The sequence below is a fragment of the Bufo bufo genome, chromosome 6, assembly GCF_905171765.1.
Source record: "Bufo bufo chromosome 6, aBufBuf1.1, whole genome shotgun sequence".
Taxonomy (NCBI): domain Eukaryota; kingdom Metazoa; phylum Chordata; class Amphibia; order Anura; family Bufonidae; genus Bufo; species Bufo bufo.
The window spans coordinates 234,014,059-234,037,798 of NC_053394.1; the positions used below are offsets into that span (position 1 = coordinate 234,014,059).

The following is a 23,740-nucleotide window of genomic DNA, read 5'->3' on the forward strand; positions in this document are numbered from 1 at the left end:
CCATAATTCTTAAATGGAAGAAGTTTGGAATAACTAGGATTCTTTCTAGAGGTGGCTGCCCCACCAAACTAAGTAATCAGGGCTATGTAAAAAAGTGACCAAAAACACAAAGAGTGCAGATGGGAGAAACTTCCAGAAGGTTATCCATCACTGCAGCACTCCACCATTTGGGCTTTATGAAAAACTGACTAGAAAGAAGCCTCTCATCAGTAAGACACTTGAAAGACCATCTCAACTTTGCAAAAAGCACCTAAAGGAATCTCAGACTGTGAGAAACCAGATTCTATTGTCTGATAAAACAAAGAGTGAACTTTTTGGCCTCACCTCTAAGCTTTATGCCTGGAGGAAACCAGGTAATGCTCATCAACTGCCCAAAACCATCCCTACAGTGAAGCATGGTGTTGGAAGCATCACACTGTGATGGTGTTTTTCAGCGGCTGGGACAGGAAGACTGGTTAGGGTTGAGGGAAAGCTGAATGGAGCAAAGTACAGCAACAATGTATTAAAATGGAAAATCTGCAAAAAAAAAAGAAATTTTTTTTTTTAATTTTGCCTATATTTTGCCTTAATTCCTGTGGAACACCTGAAGAGTTAACAAAGTTTCTAAATTCAGTTTTGAACAAATTGAGGGATGTAGTTTCTAAAATAATCAGATATTAGTCATAAAAAGTAATTTATGAGTGGTTTCTTGTCACGGCGGGCGTGCACTCAGAATAACAGAAAACCTACCAACCAGGCTCTGGGCGAGAGACAAGGAAAGGGTCACCTCCTAGCTAATCCCTGACCTCTTTCCCTGCACTGCTCAGCCCACCTGCAGACCTTTAAGGTAGGTATGAGGTATCCCCGTGCCTGGGCTGACAAAACCCTAACTTCCCTAAGATGGTGAAGAGGGGAAATAGGAGCAGCCTGCTCGCACAGAACCTGGATGGAAAAGATGACACAAAATAACTAAACCAGAAATCACACTTATCTCTCTGAGCTGAAACAGACAGAGAACCTTCCTTCCTAGCTTCCAAGACCACAATGATTTGTATAATCCGCTCAGAGCACTGGGCTGGTGAGCCCTTTAAACTAATGACCCCACCCAGTGCACCTGATGAGAGGCGGATCCAGCACGGCTCCAAAACAAACACTAAACTCGTGCTGCAATCATGGCCGACCTCCGCACATCGTCAGAGTGGGGCATGACAGTAGCCCCCCTTCTACGGGTGACCTCCGGACACCCCGGACCAACCTTATCCGGATGGGACCTATGAAAAGCCCTCACCAGTCGGCTGGCGTTGACATCCACCGCCGGAACCCACATCCTCTCCTCAGGACCGTATCCCCTCCAGTGCACCAGGTACTGAAGGGAACCCCGAAGAACTCTAGAGTCGAGAATCCTGGAGATCTCAAACTCCAAGTTTCCCTCGACCAGAACAGGAGGAGGAGGCAATGGCGATGGTTTCACCGGTCTCACATATTTTTTTAGTAAAGACCTGTGGAACACATCATGGATCCTCCAAGTCTGCGGAAGATCCAGCCGAAACGCCACAGGATTGATTACCGCAGAAATTTTATACGGACCAATAAATCTAGGACCCAGTTTCCGAGATGGCACTCTCAATTTGATATTCTTAGTGGACAACCACACCAGATCACCAACACACAGGTCCGGACCAGTCACACGTCTCCTGTCAGCCATTCGTTTATACCTCTCACCTATCCTCTCCAAACTCCCTTGAATCCTCCGCCAGATGGAGGATAAGGCAGAAGAGAATCTCTCCTCCTCTGGCATCCTAGAGGAACCAGACCCAGAAAAGGCACCAAACTGAGGATGGAAACCGTATGCGCCAAAAAATGGCGACTTACCCGTGGACTCCTGCCTACGGTTATTCAATGCAAATTCTGCTAAGGACAATAATGAGGACCAGTCCTCCTGATTCTCAGCCACAAAGCACCTCAAGTAGTTCTCCAGCTTTTGATTAGTTCGCTCCGTCTGACCATTCGACTGCGGATGAAAAGCCGAAGAGAATGAAAGTTGAATGCCAAGCCGAGAGCAGAACGCCCTCCAAAACCTGGAGACAAACTGCGTGCCCCTATCAGAGACCACGTCTGAAGGAATACCATGCAATTTCACAATATTATCCACAAAAATCTGCACAAGAGTCTTAGCGTTAGGCAGATTCGTTAGTGGTATAAAGTGAGGCATTTTACTGAAACAGTCAACTACCACCAAAATCACTGTTCTCCCGGAGGAACTCGGCAGATCCGTAATAATGTCTATAGACAAATGCGTCCAAGGACGAGACGGAATAGACAATGGAAGAAGCGAACCAGGCGGTCCAGTATGAGCAACTTTTGACCGAGCGCAGGTTTCACAAGCTGTCACGTAATTCTCAATGCTGTTACGTAACCCTGGCCACCAGAACCTCCGGGATACTAGATCACAGGTGGACTTACCACTAGGATGTCCAGCGAGAACAGTATCGTGATGTTCCTTGAACACCTTGTATCGTAGGCCCTCAGGAACAAACAACCTCCCTGGGGGACAAGAACCAGGAGCCCCCTCCTGGGCTCCCAACACCTCCATCTCCAATTCAGGGTACAGAGCAGAGACCACCACCCCATCCGCCAAAATCGGAGCAGGATCTTCTGAATCACCTCCCCCAGGAAAGCTGCGAGACAAGGCATCTGCCTTGACATTCTTGACCCCTGGGCGAAAGCTAACCACAAAATTGAACCTGGTAAAAAACAGTGACCACCTGGCCTGCCTAGGGTTCAGACGCTTGGCAGATTGCAGGTAAGCCAAATTCTTATGGTCAGTATACACCGTAAGGGGGTGAGACGCCCCCTCCAACCAGTGACGTCATTCCTCAAAGGCCAACTTGATAGCCAACAATTCTCTATCTCCAACATCATAATTCCTCTCGGCGACCGAGAGCTTCTTGGAGAAGAAGGCACACGGGACCCACTTGCTAGGAGATGAACCCTGAGACAGCACCGCCCCGACCCCCACCTCTGATGCATCAACCTCCACTACGAATAGTTGAGACACATCCGGCTGCACCAGAATGGGAGCAGACGCAAAACGCTCCTTAATAGCCGAAAAGGCCTGCAATGCCTCATCCGACCATACAGACATCGGCGCCCTTCTACGTCATATCAGTAAGAGGTTTTACTATGGTAGAATAATTCGAAATAAATTTTCTATAATAATTCGTAAACCCCAAGAACCGCATCAAAGCTTTCTGAATCTCTGGTCGGTCCCACTCCAGAACCGCCCGGACCTTTTCGGGGTCCATACGAAAACCGGAATCAGAAAGCATGTATCCCAAGAACGAAAGCTCTTGCACCGCAAACAAACATTTCTCTAATTTGGCATACAACTTATTCTCCCGAAGGATCGTCAAAACCTGTCTCACATGATCCTGATGGGTCTTCAAATCAGGAGAATAAATCAAAATGTCATCCAGGTAAACTACTACGAACCTCCCCACCAAGTGATGAAAAATGTCATTGACGAATCGCTGAAATACTGCTGGCGCGTTCGTCAACCCAAAAGGCATCACCAGGTTCTCAAAATGACCCTAGTGCGTATTGAAGGCCGTTTTCCACTCATCCCCTTCCTTGATTCTGATCAGATTGTAGGCCCCCCTCAAATCCAACTTGGAGAACACCTTGGCTCTAACAATCTGATCAAAAAGATCAGAGATCAAAGGAAGGAGGATATGGATCCCGCAATTCCCGGAAATCCAAACACGGTCTCAGTGATCCATCCTTTTTCTTCACAAAGAACAAACCTACTGCCACTGGAGACTTAGATGGTCTAATATGACCCTTTGCCAAACTCTCGGCGACATACTTTCGCATGACCTCTCTTTCGGGTTGAGAGAAGCTGTAAAGCAGAGACTTTGGCAACTTAGCCCCCGGAATGAGATTAACTGGACAATCATAGTCTCGATGAGGGGGCAATTCCTCAGCCCCACCCTCCGAAAAGACATCCGCAAAATGCGAGAGATACTGAGGTAAAGCCGTAATGGACACACCAGAGATAAATGTGCCAAGACAATTATCCGAACAAAACTCACTCCAACCAATGATTTGTCTCGCTTGCCAGTCTATAATTGGGTTATGTCTAGTCAACCATGGCAACCCCAAAACTAAAGGAGCTGGCAAATCCTTCATGACAAAACAAGAAATAATTTCAGCATGTGAATCACCCACCCTTAAATGAATACCATGAACAATGTGAGTAAGGCTCCTTTGAGAAAGAGGGGAAGAATCAATTGCAAAAACACGATTCTCATTCTCCAAAGTGCAAGTACTTAGTCCTAGGTTTTGAAGGAAAAGAAAGTCAATTAAGTTTACCCCAGCACCACAATCAAGGAATACATCAACAAACACATTTTTTGACTCTAGCGCCACCATAGCTGGAAGGAGAAAACGGGAACTGCAGGGAGCTTGCATACCCGTCTGCTCCACCACCCCATTCATACTACCAAGTGTGAGGGAGTTTTTTTCTTTTTCTCTTCCACCTGTGGTTTAACATAAGGACAAGAAAAAATAAAATGACCCCTCTTTCCACAGTAGTAACATAGATTGTGCACTTTCCTAAAGTCTCTACTATCAGAATGGCAAGATATCTGACCTAACTGCATGGGTTCCTCCCCTACCCCAGAGTTATAACTAATACCACCCTGGGCAGCAGGTGAGACAAAACCACACGCAGGAGGGATCCCCTGCACGGAGGGACCCTTACACCTCTCTCTGATACGTCTATCCAACCGTATAGCCAAATACATAGCATTCTCCAGAGTATCCGGGTACTCATGAAAAGCCAGGGCATCTTTCAACCTTTCAGACAACCCCTGACAAAACTGACTACGTAACGCGGGGTAGTTCCACCCCGACTCAGTAGCCCATCTCCTAAACTCTATACAGTAAACCTCTGCAGTACGTTTACCCTGTAGTAAGTTACGCAATATCGATTCTGCCATCGAGACCCGATCCGGATCATCGTAAATCAATCCCAGGGCTTTGAAAAATTCCTCCATCGACCGGAGGGCCAGAGAACCGGGCGGCAGAGAAAAAGCCCAGGATTGCGCGTCCCCTTTAAGCAGAGACAGGATGATACCAACCCTCTGATCTTCATTACCTTACGAAAATGGACGCAGTCGAAAATACAATTTAAATTTCTCGGGAAGAGCGACTTTAGGCTCCCCACCAATTTTACCTGTACCTGATGTCAGAAACCTCTGACACTGTGTGACCGAACTACGCAGATCCGCAACCTCTAGGGATAAACCCTGCATGCGGTCAACCAGTGCATCAATTGACGCCATCACAAAACCACTGAGTGATGGCAGTCACAGTATGGCGGATTATAATGTCACGGCGGGCGTGCACTCAGAATAACAGAAAACCTACCAACCAGGCTCTGGGCGAGAGACAGGGGAAGGGTCACCTCCTAGCTAATCCCTGACCTCTTTCCCTGCACTGCTCAGCCCACCTGCAGACCTTTAAGGTAGGTATGAGGTGTCCCCGTGCCTGGGCTGACAAAACCCTAACTTCCCTAAGATGGTGAAGAGGGGAAATAGGAGCAGCCTGCTCGCACAGAACCTGGATGGAAAAGATGACACAAAATAACTAAACCAGAAATCACACTTATCTCTCTGAGCTGAAACAGACAGAGAACCTTCCTTCCTAGCTTCCAAGACCACAATGATTTGTATAATCCGCTCAGAGCACTGGGCTGGTGAGCCCTTTAAAATTAAAAATTGCTTCTAAAATTCTAAGCCTTCTAACATCCTAAAAAAATAAAATGACATTTACAAAATATGCCAACATAAAGTAGACATATGGAAAATGTAAAGTAATAACTATTTTATGAGAAATCTTAAAAGCAGAGAAATTCTAATTTAGAAAATAGCAAATTTTTCGTGAAACATATCGACTCAAGTTTACCGCTAACATGAAGTACTATGTGTCACAAGAGAACAATCTCAGAATGGCTTGGATAAGTAAAAGCATTCCAAAGTTATTACCACATAAAATGAGATGTCAGGTTTGCAAAAATCAGGCTGGGTCCTGAAGGTGAAACATAGATTTTCGAGCAAACACCATTGCGAAGAAAAACACAGATGTACACAATAGGTTGTTGGAAAATCTGCAACATCTAGAAAGAGAATCGCTAGCAGTAAACTTACCTTATGGACACTTTTTGGATTCTCCAGCCATGCATAGTACATCTCTTCCACATAGCTTGAGTTGATGCCACTTAAGAATGGCTCTTTTGCTCCAGATGAATGTACACAGCAACTTTGTATTAGAGCCCTTGAGGGGGTTTTCTGTTTTGCTAGCAAGCCAATGCAACATGGTTTAAACTTAACAGCAATTGTCCTGATCATCTTCTTTCATTTAGTGGTTTATCTATAAAAATAAAAAAACATGAAATCAATATTGATTTTGTATATGATGACTACAGCACTAAAAGGAGATGCTACAGTAACCATCAGAGCACATCTCCATGAGTTTTGCAGAATTAAGCTTCCAGAAACCCTTTGTGCAATCTACTATATACCATATTTTTGGCCCTGTAAGGCGACCTTTATCCCCTCCAAAGTGGGGGGAAATGTCAGTGTGTCTTATGGTGCAAATACTAATGAGAGCTTCCATTATGGAAGTGCTCATTAATACAGGAGGACCAGGGAGCGGTGAATGCAGTGCTCCCCAGGCTCTGTACTCACTGCTTCCGGTCTTCCTCGGCCTCTTGCTGTGCCGAGTCCTGCGCCAGCGTGAGGATGTTGGCACTCTGTGTCCTCACATTGTGTGGCATCCGGTCAGGAAGGCCAGGAAGCGTGCAGGACGATAGGAGTGGAGGTGACATCCAGAGCAGGAGAGGTAAGTTGATTCATTTATTTTTCTCTGATCTGAGGTCTGCTTCACATGGGGGACTTATTAACATGGAGTTATGATCTGAGGTCTGATTGGGGGATCTTATAAAAATTGGGCATCTGATCTAAGGTTTGATTGGGGGTCTGATCCGAGATCTGAAAAGCAGCCTTATTAACATTAGGGGTCTAATCTGATTGGGGGTCTTATTAACATTGGGGCTCTTGTTAAAATTGGGCGTCTGTTCTGAGGTCTGATTAACACTGGGGGTCTGAGCTGAGGTTTGATGCATATATTCTTTGGTGGTGCTGTTATTAGAAGAAAGCAGCCATGTTCTTTTGATCTTCGCGTTCGAAAGGTCCCTCTATTCCAGCACTGCAGGCCTGGCAATCAGAATCTGACACTCTGGAAGTAATGAGGTCAAGTCCATCGTTCACGTGACCACTCTGCCAATCACTGCCCTCAGAGTTCAGATGCCACTTATACACAAATGGCGAATGAGGCGAGTGACTGGCGTACCATGTGAGCGATGGACGTGATGTCATCACTGCCGGTTTGACAAGGCCCAAATCTGTAGCACTGGAAGGCAGGAACTTTTACAAGCTGAGTCAAGTTTTAAAAATTAGTTTTATAACCTTGATTGTCTCCCTGATTACTGCAAAAATGTTGGACACCCCTTTAATGCTCTCTGATACAGTATATGTTCAAGGATCTTCACTCAATGATATGCTCCTCTGACTGCCAACTTGTAAAAAAAACAATGCTATAAATGATGCTGCTACTAGAAGATGACCCATCTGCAGTAATGAAATGCCTCTGATTTATATATGGAGCACAGCACTGCCAAAATATCCATTTTCACATTTTAATTCTATTAAACAATTTTCTGGCAATGCTTTCAATTTCTCAGTAATAACGTGCCCAAAATAATAAAACGAAACATATTTATTAGGATAAAGAATAGCAGCTCAACCCACAGCACAGCAAATCTTAACTAAGTGGGGCCAAAAGATGATCAGGTAGGTCCAAGTGGAAACCGGGTGCCTATGTCATCTTTTTCCAGGCCGTGCATTGATGCCAGGAAATAAACGACTAAAAATGACATTTAGGAGTCAAATAAAACGTTGGCAGATTTAAACACGTACATAATTACTGCTATAATCAAATGACTTTCTGTGTGCAGAGCTCCATATTTCTTTCCCCAGATTGATAGGAATATGACACCCCGCACCCATGCCAACCAGCCACCGAGTAGCGGGTGGTACTGGTTACTGCAGCTGAACGCCGGCATGGCCACTGCACAGAGGACGGAGCGCCATCCAATGTTTCCAGCACCAGCAGATAGGGATGAGCGGTTAATCAAATTAATTCAATTATTTTGCCCTTTTAGTGCCCGATGATCACCGTGGGCGCTCAACACAAATGTGGCCCTAGGAGGAACATGACGCATCAGGTGGGAGACTACACTGGCAAAATCATCACTTTAACAAAAGGGGTCTGTATTCTAAAAACAATGGCACTACAGAGCGCCACATGTCCTAGGTCACCAGCAGATGTCGCCGTTCCCTCCAGCAGGCATCACTTATTATCATCTACAGTATTATCACATGGACCATAGAAATCTGTACAGATATAGTGACATATATACTATATCAATACGCCACTGACCCCTCTAGAGAACTACAGAACATTGTCCTCTCTACCTCCTGACAGATACATTATATAGTGATACATTCTGCAGATTACACCACGTGAGCCGCTTAACTCCCTGGTATCACGGTCGGCGTGGCTATCACATACGTGACACAGAGGGAGGGAACCAGGAAGGCCCTGCCCAAGTGAGAGGGAAGATGGTGACCCCTGACTCACCTGGCGGCTGGCACCTGGCTGCCCTGACGTCCCTAGACGGGTTCCTCACCCGTACGCCGATCACGTGCCTAAAGCCCTGGCTTTCCCTGAGCTGAGCCCTAGGTAGTGAACAGGGCGATGGGAACACTAGTCCGCACCACTAACTCTAAGGGAAAACACCAAGGGGAGGACAGACAACACAGACTCAACATATATTCCCAGGTGGGCGACAACAGGAGACAACAATAAGCCAAACAGGGATCCGGAGGGTAGCACACAGGAACAACAACCAGGATTAACCACTCCAGTGGGTCAGTATAGAAGTCCAGGCAGGAAGCTCTATAACTGGCAACTAGAGAAGTGTGAGGGGAGAATATAAGGAGGTAGGGGAGTGGCAGACAAGGAACAGCTGAGGAGGAGAAGCTACGGATCCCTGAGAGAGACAAAAAGGATAGCAAGGCAAACACAGAAAACAATAACTAAGAAACACCATGATCTTTAGATATAGAGCGCGCAGCCACCCGCTGCGACTTCCTGACCCCGGGTATAACGGAGTCAGACGTGGCTCTTGATACCCTCGTGACACCTGGATGCCGCAGTCGATAGGGACCATGGCATCAAGGCAGTTACACAGAAGCTCCCTATCACCATCCAACACAATCATAGGGGACCGATGCGTTGTCATGACAGCTGGGCCCTAACAGAGCCTCCTAGGCCTGCAATGACTGTATGTCTATTACACTGTGTCACAGACTATGCAGTGGTACACCAGTGCATTATAAAAGCAATGTGATGTCACACATGATGCAAGGGGAGCAGGTGACTGCAGCGGCATGCTATTGACTGCATCCCCCCACTGACGCAGGGGAGATGCAAAGATGGCCGTGGAGCGATCCTGAAGGAAACCGGTGTCGGCGACTAGGAAAGTTTGCTCAGTATCGCAGGTCCAGGCATTGTGGGGGGGTTATTCAGTCTTGGATAACCCCTTTAACTCTACAAGTAAGTTTCTGAATGTCCTTGCAGACTGAGCAGCTATGAAAGCAGGATGCTGGCTGTCAGTGACAGGCGACCTCCCCTTAGAGAAGGCAGAGCTGGTTTTTCTATCACTATGCAGATCAGGAAAATGCTGCTTCCTGCTGCGGTCCTAGCGATCACATTATTACTGGTGGCCAGGGGACTGCTTGGTCTAAGCAGCTTGTACAACCTCTTTGGGGGCTGTATTCCACCATTAAGTCCACCGGCACACATTGCAGAAATTCACCTGCCGTGCGGATTTCCAAATCCACAGCATGTCAATTATTGTGGCGAAACCAACCTCGCCACTGGGTTTCGGAGGGGCCTGGCTACCAGTCTCTTGCCTCAGGATTATGGCCCATACTAACTTTAAAGGAGCAGACAGACCGGCCGCACAGCTTAAAGGGCTTCTGTCAGCCCACTAAACCGTTTTTTTTTTTTTTTTTGCTTAATAATAACCCCTACACTGCGATTTATCCATACATAAGTAAAATAATAATTTTGGTTCAGTAGAATTTGCTAAAACCCTATTTTTATAATATGTAAATTACCTTGCTACCAGCAAGTAGGGCGGCTACTGTCTGGTAGCAGCCGCATCCTCCGATGGTAATGACGCCCCCTCTGCTTGTTGATTGACAGGGCCAGCGGACGGGATCTTTCTCCGCTGGCCCTGCCTGTTTTCATTCAATATCTGGCGCCTGCGCCGCGGCCGTACCTATCTTCAATCGGCGCAGGAGCACTGAGAGGCGGCCACTCACTCGGCCGCTTCACCCTCAATGCGCCTGCGCCGATGACGTCACATCTACACCCGGCGCAGGCGCATTGAGGATGAAGCGGCCGAGTGAGTGGCCGCCTCTCAGTGCGCCTGCGCCGATTGAAGATAGGTACGGCCGCGGCGCAGGCGCCAGATATTGAATGAAAACAGGCAGGGCCAGCGGAGAAAGATCCCGTCCGCTGGCCCTGTCAATCAACAAGCAGAGGGGGCGTCATTACCATCGGAGGATGCGGCTGCTACCAGCAAGTAGCCGCCCTACTTGCTGGTAGCAAGGTAATTTACATATTATAAAAATAGGGTTTTAGCAAATTCTACTGAACCAAAATTATTATTTTACTTATGTATGGATAAATCGCAGTGTAGGGGTTATTATTAAGCAAAAAAAAAAAAACGGTTTAGTGGGCTGACAGAAGCCCTTTAAATCTGTCTTTGCAATTGTATTTTGTTATGTGAGGGTACCCAGATAGCTAATTTTATTGTATTTGTGTATTCTGAGTGCCATTCACCTAATGATATGCACTCAGACTTGAGCTATCTGGGAATATGTTAAATGTCTGTGTTTGCTGTGGGGGTGTGACATTGTGTGTTTGGGTGGTGATTCCTGTCCTGTTGTATCCACATTAGGGTTGTTGCGGGTATCGAAATTTCGATACCCAATCGATACTTTTGTCCCGGTATCGATACGATACCGGGATTTCCGTTTTTTCGATACTGGGCTGCGCTTCTGCGCAGTCTAGTATCTCTGAACATGAGCGCGCTGCTATCGGCGCGCTCATGTTCTCTCTCAGCAGCACGGGGAGAAGGAAGCTGTCCTCCCTCCCCCTGTGCTGCTGCCGCTGCCACCAATGAGAAGAGAGGGGCGGAGGAGGGGCGGCAATGAGAAGAGAGGGGCGGAGGAGGGGCGGCAATGAGAAGAGAGGGGGTGGAGGAGGGGCGGCAATGAGAAGAGAGGGGCGGAGGAGGGGCGGGCGCACTGCGCCACCAATGATAGGATTACTATCGGAGCGATGGGAGGAGACATCAGCTTCACTAGTGGGCGTTCCTTTTCCCTGCGCTGCGATTGGACAGCGCTACAGCCAGGGAGAAGGAACGCCCACTAGTGAAGCTGATGTCTCCTCCCATCGCTCCGATAGTAATCAGCAGCATGTGGAGCAGGAGAGGAGACAGTAATGGGGCACTGCGGGCGAACGGAGCGGCGCCCAGGACTAAATGGTGAGTGCTGAGACATCGCTGGGCGCCGCTCTGTGTGGCCTAATAGTGAAAGTCTGGACTCATATACAGTAGTCAGTCTTTAACACATACAGGAGGCGGGTGCCGGCAGCAGAATCGCATTGCCGGCACCCTGCCCCTGACAGGGAGCTGCGATCAGCGGCAGTTAACTGCCGCTGATCTGCTAGTACCCGCCTCCTGTATAAAGGGGTAAAATCATTGGTGGTGCAGTGTGCCCCCCCTCTCAATCCCCCCATCCCATTAAAATCATTGGTGGCACAGTGCGCCGGCCCCTCTCAACCCTCCAGTATTAAAATCATTGGTGGCAGTGGCCACAGGGACCTCTCCACTCCCCCTCATTGGTGGTGCAGTGGCAGCTTCTGATCGGAGCCCCAGCTGTGTAAGCCTGGGGCTCCGATCGGTTACCATGGCAGCCAGGACGCTACAGAAGCCCTGGTTGCCATGGTAACATCCCTGATGCTGTGTGCACAAAGCACAGAGCAGCAGGGACAGTGTGGAGTCCTATTCACCCTGATAGAGATCTATCAGGGTGAATAGGAAAAGGGATGAAAGATCCCAGGTTCTAGCCCCTAAGGGGGGAAATAGTTATTAAATAAAAAGTGAAAAAAAAAAAAAACACTAAAATATGAAGTATAAATCACCCCCCTTTTCCCAATTTCACATATAAAATATATAAATAAACATATTACATCGCCACGTCAGAAAAGTCCAAACTATTAAAATATAAAAAAAAAATCTAGGTGGTGAATGCCGGAACAGAAAAAATAAAATAAAAACTGCGCGATTCGCCATTTTTAAAAATGAGGAATGCACATGGCTTTTTTTGTTTATTTTTTTCGCGTGGTATCGAATGGTATCGAGTATCGCAATACTTTTTCATGGTATCGAAACCGAATCAAAAATTTGGTATCGCAACAACTCTAATCCACATGTGTATTGGCGATTTCCCTTTGTCCTGAGAGATAATTGAATTACTCCTCGGGTGTCTCCAGGGCAGAGAGGAGGAAACCATGATGCATTGTGGGGATGTGTTGTGTCCTGAGTGCTACGTATCTGTCCTGTGTCACAGTCTTCCTTCTGGTCCCCTAGGGGCGTGTACACCAGATGGGGACCTGCATAAATACGGGCGGGTAGCCCTCAATAAAGTGTTCCTGTTTTACCCTTTATCATGTTGAGGCTGATGTTTGGGTAACTGATCGACGCAGTGGATTGCTATACGCTGGGAGATTTGCTATACTCCCCTGGCTATAACTACTAGCTCTTTTAAGAGCTGTTCCTGCTCTCTGGTTTTAGGAGAGGTTCACCCACTGGAGCCTGGAGCCTTGTCGTAGGTCCAGGGTGGGTAGGAGACGGTGAGACCTCAACCAAGCTTCGGCGGTTCGTGGGGTCTGCAGTGCGTACGGTGTCAAGTGGAGTGCTTGGAGTCCTCAGAAAGCACTAGGAGCTTCTATCAACGGAGGTACCCGGTCGTGCCGTGCGGATTTCCAAATCCACAGCATGCCAATTATGTCTGCAGTTTTAGCTCTGGATCTCACCCTTTTCAATGGAAGGGCGAGATCTGTGGCAAAACTGCATCAAATCCACAACAAAAAACACTATTAGAAATTGCGGATATAATGCAAAAATGCACATAAATCCGCATGGAAATTTGTGCAGATCTTATGTGCATTCACGCGCACTTATGTGCGGGTACCCTAACTGAAGTTAACACGTCAGTCCCAGGTACAGGAGAAATCAGCAATAAAAACAATATAATGTTAAATACCACCTAAAAGGTCATGTATGACCTCATAAGGGGTACAGCGTGTAAAATAAAATAGAAAATATAAAAAATAATAAACGCAACTGCTAACCAACACTGACTTTCTAGCCCCAACCCTGGTGACCATTACCCATATATCTGCTATATCACAATGAAAGAGGATATAATTAAAAATACACTGCCTGTCCAAAAGAAAAGTCGCTGCAGTTGGTCAGGTCTAGGCTCAGCAACAGTATGTGCTCCAAGAATGAGGTCAGCTGACTACCTGAACATACTGAATGACCAGGTTATTCCATCAATGGATTTTTTCTTCCCTGATGGCACGGGCATATTCCAAGATGACAATGCCAGGATTCATCGGCTCAAATTGTGAAAGAGTGGGTCAGGGAGCATGAGAGATCATTTTCACACATGGATTGGCCACCACAGAGTCCAGACCTTAACCCCATTGAGAATCGTTGGGATGTGCTGGAGAAGGCTTTGCGCAACAGTCAGACCATCATCAATGCAAGATCTTGGTGAAAAATGAATGCAACAATTAATGCAATACTGGATGTAAATAAATCTTGTGACATTGCAGAAGCTTATCGAAACAATGCCACAGCGAATGCGTGCTGTAATGAAAGACTTTTTTTGAACAGGCAGTGTATATATTTTTGTTGCATTTTGTGCTATTAAAAAAAATGTAAAATGTTAAAACAGACAATTTTTTCCTCTTTTTTTTTACATTTTTCCAGGTATAAAAATACATAAAAATGACAAAAATTAAGTCCCATTTATCACTGGAAAAAAAAGATTTAAAAAATTTGAATGTGCCTGGCCAAGAAGGAAAGGGGGGGGGGGTAGTGGCCCAGTTATGCACATCTGACATCCGTTTGAGCCATTTCCGTCCTGCATGCAGTACTTTTTTTCGTCTAAAAAAAAGGATTTCAGATGGAAATTGCTAAAACGGATGCCAAACTGATGCACAGTTACAGGATTTTTTTAGATTTTTTTTTTTTTAGGGGGGGGTTCTGTTTTTCTGACAGATCAGAAGAATGGAAAATTTTACTGTGATGCGAATTCTCCCAAAAACAAAAAAAATCTGCCCGATTATGCCCAGCGATTATGTGGCTATAAACGGCTTCTCTCATCATCTTGGGGTCCTAGTTGTCACTGCAGAAGCAGGAGCTTTAGGGTGCCATTACATTCAGAAATCAATGTGTTTGCCACCAAAACAATCCAATTCAGATGAATGGAACTGATTTTCAGAAACAAAGACCGGCCGGTCTTAATAAAGGCCCCGTGCTGGCTGTGGATCCGCCGAAGTTATGAAGAGGCGCAGACCTCTCCGCATCCAGCGCCAGTTCTAAATGCAGCCGTCTTACATTTAGACCATTTTCTCCTGAACCAGACATAGAAAATGATGCATTAGACGGACCTGCTGGCCCACCCCCTTCCCTACCCACAATTTTAGACCTGGTGTGAGTGGGGCGAAGTCGCAGATAGTGGAGCAACTAACCGCTGCGCCATCTGCGCCTGAAATATGCCTAATTTAGGTGTACTTTAGTATAGTAAATGACCCTCAAAATCTGCTGTGTTTGAAGGCACCCTAACGCTACCTGCACACATTGCGGGTCACGCAAAATATTTCCACACGGATTTTAATGATAAATAAACGCAGTGTAATACAGCACCAGCAAACGGGGTGAGATTTGACAAATCTCTTGTACACTTCGAAGCTATATTTTCTGTGCATAAACTGACCTGCCGTGTCAATTGTTTCTGCGGATTTCCAGTGCACACTGTACCCTAATGCAATGAAAAGGATGAGATCAGGGCAAATCCGCATCAAAAACAGCAACACAATCCACAAATTACACCTGCGAATCTAACGCTGAGAAATCTGTGTGAGAAATCTGCTTGTAAACATGCACCCATGTATCATACATGTACGGCACTTCAGATTAAAGCCCAGCACCAAGTGCCATGAGCGCACGGTGCTTGGTCGCTAGGAGGTGTGGTGGTGCTAGCTGGAAATGGCGACAAGACCGGGGTCACCATCTTGAGCCCTGCACTAACCTTGTATCAGGTTCCCCTAAGCATGACATGGAGGAAGATATACAAAATAACTCAGAAGGTATCAGAAATATATTACTACATACGGTATTCAATTACTTTATTTTTGTTATATAAAAAATGCTTTGCGTGACTTAAGAGGGGATTCACACATGGCTTTTTTAAAACACTACTGTAGTATTTTAAGCAGTTTTTAGCCAAAGCCAGTACTGGATCCAGCAGGAAGGAGTTTGAAGAAGCCCTTCCTTTATATTTCGGATTTCTTCTGGAACCATTTCTGGCGTGGCTCAAAGAACAGCATGCGAAAAGGAGTGGTGCAAAGCGTGAATGAAATCCACCTTAGCTACTGGGCTCCAGCTCCATCATGGAGTACTACAGCAAATATTGACTGAAAGTCCCCACAGGCAGGGGATGCTCAGACAGCTGCTTTTTTTTACAGGATTTCAGCGCACGTTCTGCACCAAAATATGAAAGAAAACCACGTCAAATTTGTGTCCTATTGTTCTCAGTGGACATGAGCATGCTGGACGCAGATTCCACATGGAAACTGTGGCAGGTAGCCCCATTGGCAGATTTTTCCATACGACCTTGAAGTCATGTGAACGTACCCACCTAGCTCCATGTCAGTTAGGTGGGTTTCCAGTTTCAGGTATTTGACTCAATCGTACTTTCCCACAAGAAATTGGCCTAAGAAATGAGTCCTCACAACGAGTAACTCTTCATACTAGAAAGCCAGATACCAATAAAGTTCCTTCTCGTGAACAGGTTGACTAGTGCACCCAGCTGATACGATATACACTGCTAGGAAAAAGAGCACAGTCATTACACCTAGCACCAATGCACAGACCTCGGCCTACAAGGTGGTGGGTTTTTCTGATAAACTCCAAACCTCCTTTACATTCACACAGCTATAGAGTTAAATGCGAAAATCCTGGCTTATGGCACATGAGCACTGAGACCAGTGACTGGCTGCTGTGGTCATGTAGAGTATATGAACATGTCATCACTGAAAGTGGCGGGGATGAAACAGGTGACCAAAAATAACGCAACAAGGAGGAGTTGTTAGAATGTGAATGTAATGATGATACATGTAAGTGATTACACGCTGCGGATTTCGTAGTGTGAGAGCTCATGCACACTGCTGTAGTTTGGGTTAGCATCTGATCCGCTTTTTTGTAAATCAAATGAGGACCCATTCATCTAAACGGGGCCACAAAAGATATGGACAGCACACCCATAACTCAGTATCACAGCCCTAAAAAAGAATAGAACATGTCCTATTGTCCATTTTACAGACAAGAATAGGACATTTGTGAGGGAGTAAGAAAAATAAAAAATAAATGGGGACAGGCTCTTTGGCGATATCCCATGATTTGCGGACTGCAAAAACAGATAAGGTCACATGCAGGAGAACTAATACAGTACCAGCAAAGTGTATGAGATTAGAGAAATCTCAGGCGCACTTTGCTTTTTTTTTCCTTTTTTCTTAGGTGCAAAAATGTACCTGCTTTGCGGATTTTGAAATCTGCTGCATGTCTGTTGATGTTGCGTTTTCTTGCTTTTTTCTGGTGCGGATTTCACCCTCTTCAATGGAAGGATGAGATCTGCAGAAATCAGTATCAAATCCGCACCGAAAAGGCAATAAATAGTGCAGATTTCAAGCACGTAAATCTGCACCCTTGGACCACCTGCACACGTTGCAGAATACGTGCAGTTTTTCCACACAGATTACAGCACCAGCAAAGTGTATGAGATTACACTATTCTAATGTACACTTTGCAGATTTTTTCCATGTGGAAATTGACCTGCCGTGCGGTTTTCAAATTAAATTGCACGTCGATTTTGTTGATGGTTTTTGCTGCGGATTTCACCCTTTTCAATAGAAGGGTAAGCTCTGCCGCAAAACTGCATCTAAGGCTACTTTCACACCTGCGTTAGGTGCGGACCCGTCTGGTATCTGCACAGACGGATCCGCACCAATAATGTAAATGCTTGTATCCGTTCAGAACGGATCCGTTTGCATTATTCTTTTAAAAAAAAGTCTAAGTCAAAACGGATCCGTCCTGACTTACATTGAAAGTCATTGGGGGACGGATCCGTTTTCAATTGCACCATATTGTGTCAGTGAAAACGGATCCGTCCCCATTGACTTATATGTTTGGCTCTGCATTGTCAGGCGGACACCAAAACGCTGCAAGCAGCGTTTTGGTGTCCGCATCCAGAGCGGAATGGAGGCGGAACAGAGCCAAACTGATGCATTCTGAACGGATCCTTATCCGTGAACTGATCTGTTTTAAACCATTTGTGAGATCCCTGAAACGGATCGCACAAACGGAATTAAAAAACGCCAGTGTGAAAGTAGCCTAATCCGCACCAAAAACCACTGTCAGACATTGCGGATTATGCTGCAGAAATGCCCATTAATCCTCACTCGAGTGCAGGTACAATTGAAAGGAGGATCTAGTACCTGTTGGGCCTCCTCTAGCCTGGATACAAGATTAGATATGGTTGGGTGTGGAGGCATACAGGTTCATTATGGTATCTTGCGGCACACAATGTCACAGTTGGGCTGTAGATGCTGCACACTCGTAGGTTGCCGAAGTTGACATCTCAGATGTTCCTATAAATGCTCGATTGGCAATAAATCTGGTGACAGGGCAGGTCAAGACAGTCTAGTGGAGACATTCCTGGGAAACCCTTGCTGTGCATGGGTGAGCATTATCCTAATGGAAAATGCCAGATGGAAGCCCTGCCATGAGAGACAACAGATGTGGCCACAGGATGTCCTGCACATATCATTAGTGTCCCTCATATCACTACTAGGGATCCCCAGATCAACACACTAGCAGTTGGGACAGTGCGTCGTTCCACAGCCAAAGGCAGGATTGAAGCGCTCACCTTGAGGCCTCCATACTAGAACCTGTCCATTGTGGAATCCCAAACAGAACCTGGATTCGTCGGTTAAGATGGTTTCAGTAGCATAGCAGTGTCGGCTTCTCATTCACGAAACCACTGCAATCAAAGGCTATGGTGACTGGCTGTTAATGGGCAGAACATGTAATGGGCACCATGACTCCAAATTTCTTTCTGCTAAGTGCCTGGAAATGGTCTGGTCACAGACAAGGATGTGCAATGAAGGTGCCACCTGTGTCTGGACGGTTGATAATGAAACTGTAGGAGCTGCTCGTGCTTGTTGGCAGATCAAACCATCCTCTCTACTGGTGATGGTCTGTCTGGGCTATCTGTAGCCTGTTCACCGTGTGCCCTCACATAACCACTGCTCCCAACATCTAGGTTAGTACAGCCTGGATGGTGGGCAAATTGTTGAAAACCATCCTGCTTCTCTCAAACAAATGATGCACAGCCTCTCAAAGTCTGTCAACTGGGCAAAATGTCTATGTCATAGAGACATGTCTAACAGTCAACAATCTCTCACAAAGAGGTACACTACTCAAAAGTAGCTTCTGAGAGGCTTTTTAGAGAGCAGCGGGGGAAGCAATTTTATGCCCTCTTGTAAAAAGACCCAGTATGTAATCAGACCATACCTGTATCATTTACATATCTGCCCGAGACACAACTGCATGCAGAGTTTTACAGCAATCTGACGTTTCTATCTGGGGGCATTTTTTTTGTCAGTGTTTATTATGACAATTCCTGACTGAAGAGTGTGTGGGTGTGTGTGTGTGTCCCAGTATATGGTTGGGACTACATGGCCGAACGGGGGGAAGGGGTCACATGTTGCCGCGTCCTCTGTATTGCAAAAAAATCCAAAAAGGCAACTTGCAAGTCCCAATACATCCCCATTCAGTTCAATGGCTGCCCTTCTATACAGCGGACATATGTGTCAGCCATGATTGCCGTGTAGCCCCAGCCCAAGTCTTTAAAAGGGATGTCCAAGTTATTTTTATTGATGACCTACCTTCAGCACAGCCTTCTCTTCATTGTTTACCTGCTCGTCATCTCAAACGCAGCGGGGAGCAGGTGTAATTACAAGAAGCCGGCCCATTGACTTCTATGGGGACAACTCTTTCTCATACACTTGAATAAAAAGGAGCTGTCCCATAGAAGTGAATGGGACGGCTTAGGCTACTTTCACACTTGTGTTGTTGTTTTCCGGTATTGACAAAAACCAATGGTGATGGATCCATTTTTTATGGAGCCTAAAAAAACTTTTTTCCGTTTTGATTTCACACAACCGCATTCTAACGGAACGGATGCATCCTGTTGTGCGATATCAAAACGGATGCACTTAATTCCGGTAATGAGATCCTCTGCCCAATTTCAATACTGGAATTGACAAGGCAAGTGTGAAAGTAGCCTTAGGTGTAGTTACCCCAGCACACCGCTCCTGCGGCGACAGCAGGTAGGTAAACAATGAAGGGAAGGCAGTGCTGGCATGGCGTGCGCCTTCCCTTCATACAGCTGATCAGCGGGGGTGCCGGGTGTCGGATCCCCGCCAATCTGATATTGATAACCTATCCTAAGAATGGGTCAATAGAGAGGAGCGAATTTTTTAAAAATTTGATTCAGCCGGTTCGTCGCAAAACTGACCAAATAACCCAAGTATGAACTCAGCCTTACAGGTCGTTGTTAGCGCCAAGAAGAAGCTCACTCCTGTAGTTTGGCGTAAAGTTCTTTAAGAAGATGTCGACATCAGGTATACAGAGACATCTGGCGAGTGACATATAGCTACTGAGGAAGGAGCAGAGGCTCCAAAACGCGTTTAGCGATACTATATGTCTCTGTATACCTGATGTCGACATCTTCTTAAAGAACTTTACGCCAAACTACAGCTGGAGCAATTATCAACAAAGTTGAAGAAAACGCTTATTGAAACAACAAAAGGAGTGCTTGGCGCGCAGCAGGACGAATAAACAAGTGTCTGCAGGGAGGAACGCTGGATGTTCGAACAGTAATACGGCGATAGCGGTGAACAGTAAAAGCGGTGACGCAACACAGATAAGGCAGGGGTGAATGCACAGCCCCACAGCCTATCCCGCGCCAACTCACCGTAGATTTTTATTTTAATCATCCTTCAAGGAAAGTGCTACATCAGCAAGTCTCAGAACCACTGACGTCTCAGGCATCAACTTACAGGTAAGCGCTGAATCATACAGACTTGGGGTACTTTCACACTATCGTTTTTGTTTTCCGGTATGGAGTTCCGTCCTCGGGGCTCAATACCGGAAAAGAACTGATCAGTTTTATCCTAATGCATTCTGAATGGAGAGCAATCTGTTCAGGATGCATCAGTTCAATCTCTCTTACGTTTTTTGGTTGGAGAAAATACCGGAGCATGCTGCAGCTCTCTCTCCGGCCAAAAATACTGAACACTTGCCGGAATGCCGGATCCGGCATTCATTTCAATTGTAATGCATTAAAGTGGTTGTCCGGGACCAAATGTTTAAAAAAAAAAAAAACACGTTTACTCACAATCTAAATAAAGGCCTCCATATATTTTCAGCTATTTTCGCCCCTTCTATGTGGCTCCTACGGTCATTATATATCTGTTTATCTTTCCCTAACTTCCGGCTGCACTGCCCTGTGGGTCCTGGGGCAGCGCAGCATCAGGTGGTTACAGCTGTCTCTCTGCTCCGCTGTAAGTCCGCCCTCTCATCAATATTCACCTCCATTCATTCTAAAGCTCCTTGCCTGGTGACGTCACCGGACTGCAGGGGCAGGGCTTAGCACGATGTCGGCCAGCCTAGTTACCGCCCCTCCATCCACTCTGCATAAATTACTTATGCTGCCAGTGATGTCACCGGGCTCCCTGAGCAGCGGAAGAGGAAGCTTTGCTTGCCTGCAAGGGACCCGGTACGTCAATGAGGAGAAGAAAACAGTAACTTCCGGCCATGAATTTCAGAGATGAAAACGGGGCTGCAGAAATCTGTGCCAAAGGTACTACCTGCTTGTATGTAATGTCTATGCCACACTTGTACTATTAGAGCAATGTCCCCAATGCCGAACAACCCCTTTAATGCCGGATCCGGCCCAAAGTGTTCCGGCAAAACGGATCCGGTTTTGCAGTCTGCGCAGGCGCAGACCTTTAAAAATGAGAAAATAAGAAATACCCGATCCATTTTTCCGGATGACAAACGGAAAGACGGATCCGGTATTGCAATGCATTTGTGAGACGGATCCGCATCAGTCTCACAAATGCATTCGTTTGAGTCTGGATTGCCGGATCCGGCAGGCAGTTCAGAAGACGGAACTGCCTGCCGGAATCCTCTGCTGCAAGTGTGAAAGTACGCTAAGGCCTCTTGCCCACGAACATTTTTTTCTTCCGTTTACGTTCCATTTTTTGCGTTCCATATATGGAACCATTCCTTTCAATGGATCCGCAAAAAAAACTGAAGGTACTCCCGTATGCCTTTCCGTTCAAAGATAGAACATGTCCAATTATTGTCCGCATAACGGACAAGGATAGTACTGTTCTATCAGGGGACAGCTGTTCCATTCCGCAAAAAACGGAATGCACACGGACATCATCCGTATTTTTTGCGGACCGCAAAATACTGAAAAAGCCATACGGTCGTGTGCAAGAGGCCTTAAGGCTCATGCACACGACCGTTGTTGTTTTGAGGTCGGTTTTTCACAGATCTGTTGTTCCATATCGGAGCTTTTTTTTTTCTCTAATTTAAGTCATTTTTCGTTCCGTTATTCCACAAGACATATTCGTATTAGTTTCCGATCCGCAAAAAAAATTATCGCATACGGAAACCAAACAGTAACTTATTAATTACCAAACACATGAGCAATATGGGCTGGGCATAGCATTTCTACAGTATGGATCCGAAAATGAAATACGGATGTGTTCCGTGTGCGTATTTTTTGCGGACCCATTGACTTGAATGGGGCCTCAGACCGTAATTTGCGGACAATAGGACATGCACTACTTTTTTGCGGAACGGAAAAACGGACTGACACAGTGAGAGGTTTTGTCTGGGAAAACAGGTATTTTCCTCCCAGCATATGCTGTTGGGCTGATTTACAGCCAGGTGAGGTCAAATACCGGACCAGATTTTAAGTGCCGGTCCGGGTTTTGGCAGCACCTGGCTGTCCTTAAATAGGCAGCTGGGTTTAGAAGCCGTGTCTCTGTGTTGGGATCTGGGAGCCTTGTGTCTGGATGAAGGCTTGTTACCTGTGTGAATTACCACCAACACTGCAAGGTGACTTTTTGTTTGAATATGACTGCTTGTTTTGTCACTTGCCTAAAGTGTGAATAAAACACTGAACTGTTTCATCCAAAGAACTTGTTGTTGCCTCTATACTGCGTCCGCTAATCCTGTCTGCCAGAGCGAAACCCCACAGGACATACGGAAACAGAATGCACACGGAGTACCTTCCATTGTTTTTGCGGATGAGTTGAAGTGAATGGTTCCGCATACGGTCCGCAAAAAAACAAACTGAAGCAGAAAGAAAATATGTTTGTGTGCATGAGCCCTTACAATAGAAGCGCTACCTGTTTTTGTCTGTTATCATCTGAACAGCACTCATTGCTCAAGCGCTCTGCGAGTGCGAGCGCTATACAAGAGATACGTAGCATTACAAGCGACACCTAGAATTACTTGCCAGCACGACCATTTAGGTAAACTGCTACCAAAGTAATGCGCTGTGTGTAAAGACTTACCACCACACTTGGCATCAACAGTGGAATATTGGGGACCAAATCAGTGAAATACTGACATCTGAAGTATATGAACGTGATATAACCGCTTCAAATTGCGTCTATTATACCTCAATTATGGACCTCGTTGTTTTTATATATTTTTAATCATGTTGATGAATTGGGATTGAGTCCTTTAGGTGTATGAATTATGAATCCGAGAAGATACATCCGCATATTGTATAATAGGGGTATTGGTTGCTAATTACTGATCCTCCACAATCGCTGAACACTCCAAAAAGTTGAGGATGAATAATTAACAAGCATTGTGGGTTATTTATTTTATGCAAATAAATTGTACAGTTTTTACCATATAAGACGTGCTGACATACATTGTCCAGAAGGTGGTGTGCCCAGAAATATTCTCCTTTTTATCACTTACATTTTTAAGGGCTGGGTTTTTGGGTTCCCAACCTAATAGAGCACCCTACCATTGTGAGCAGTGTGAGCCCTACCATTTTGTTACACAAATTTGTGTTGACGTCACTGATTATTTTGCTCTTCCTCTGATCCG

The 23,740-nt window shown here is 45.9% G+C and overlaps 1 protein-coding gene across 5 annotated transcripts in view; it reads right to left on the minus strand.

Moving 5' to 3' along the window:
• The window catches only part of OGDHL (oxoglutarate dehydrogenase L), a 218,539-nt gene that overhangs the window by 151,031 nt on the left and 43,768 nt on the right, over nt 1-23,740 (minus strand). For all 5 annotated transcript variants that reach the window (XR_005779684.1, XM_040436481.1, XM_040436478.1 and 2 more), the window contains exon 2: nt 6,189-6,411. Coding sequence is in view for 4 of the 5 variants with exons in the window: in XM_040436481.1 (XP_040292415.1) it covers nt 6,189-6,389 (201 nt within the window). In the remaining variant the exon portion in view is untranslated. The remainder of the gene's footprint in view (nt 1-6,188; nt 6,412-23,740) is intronic.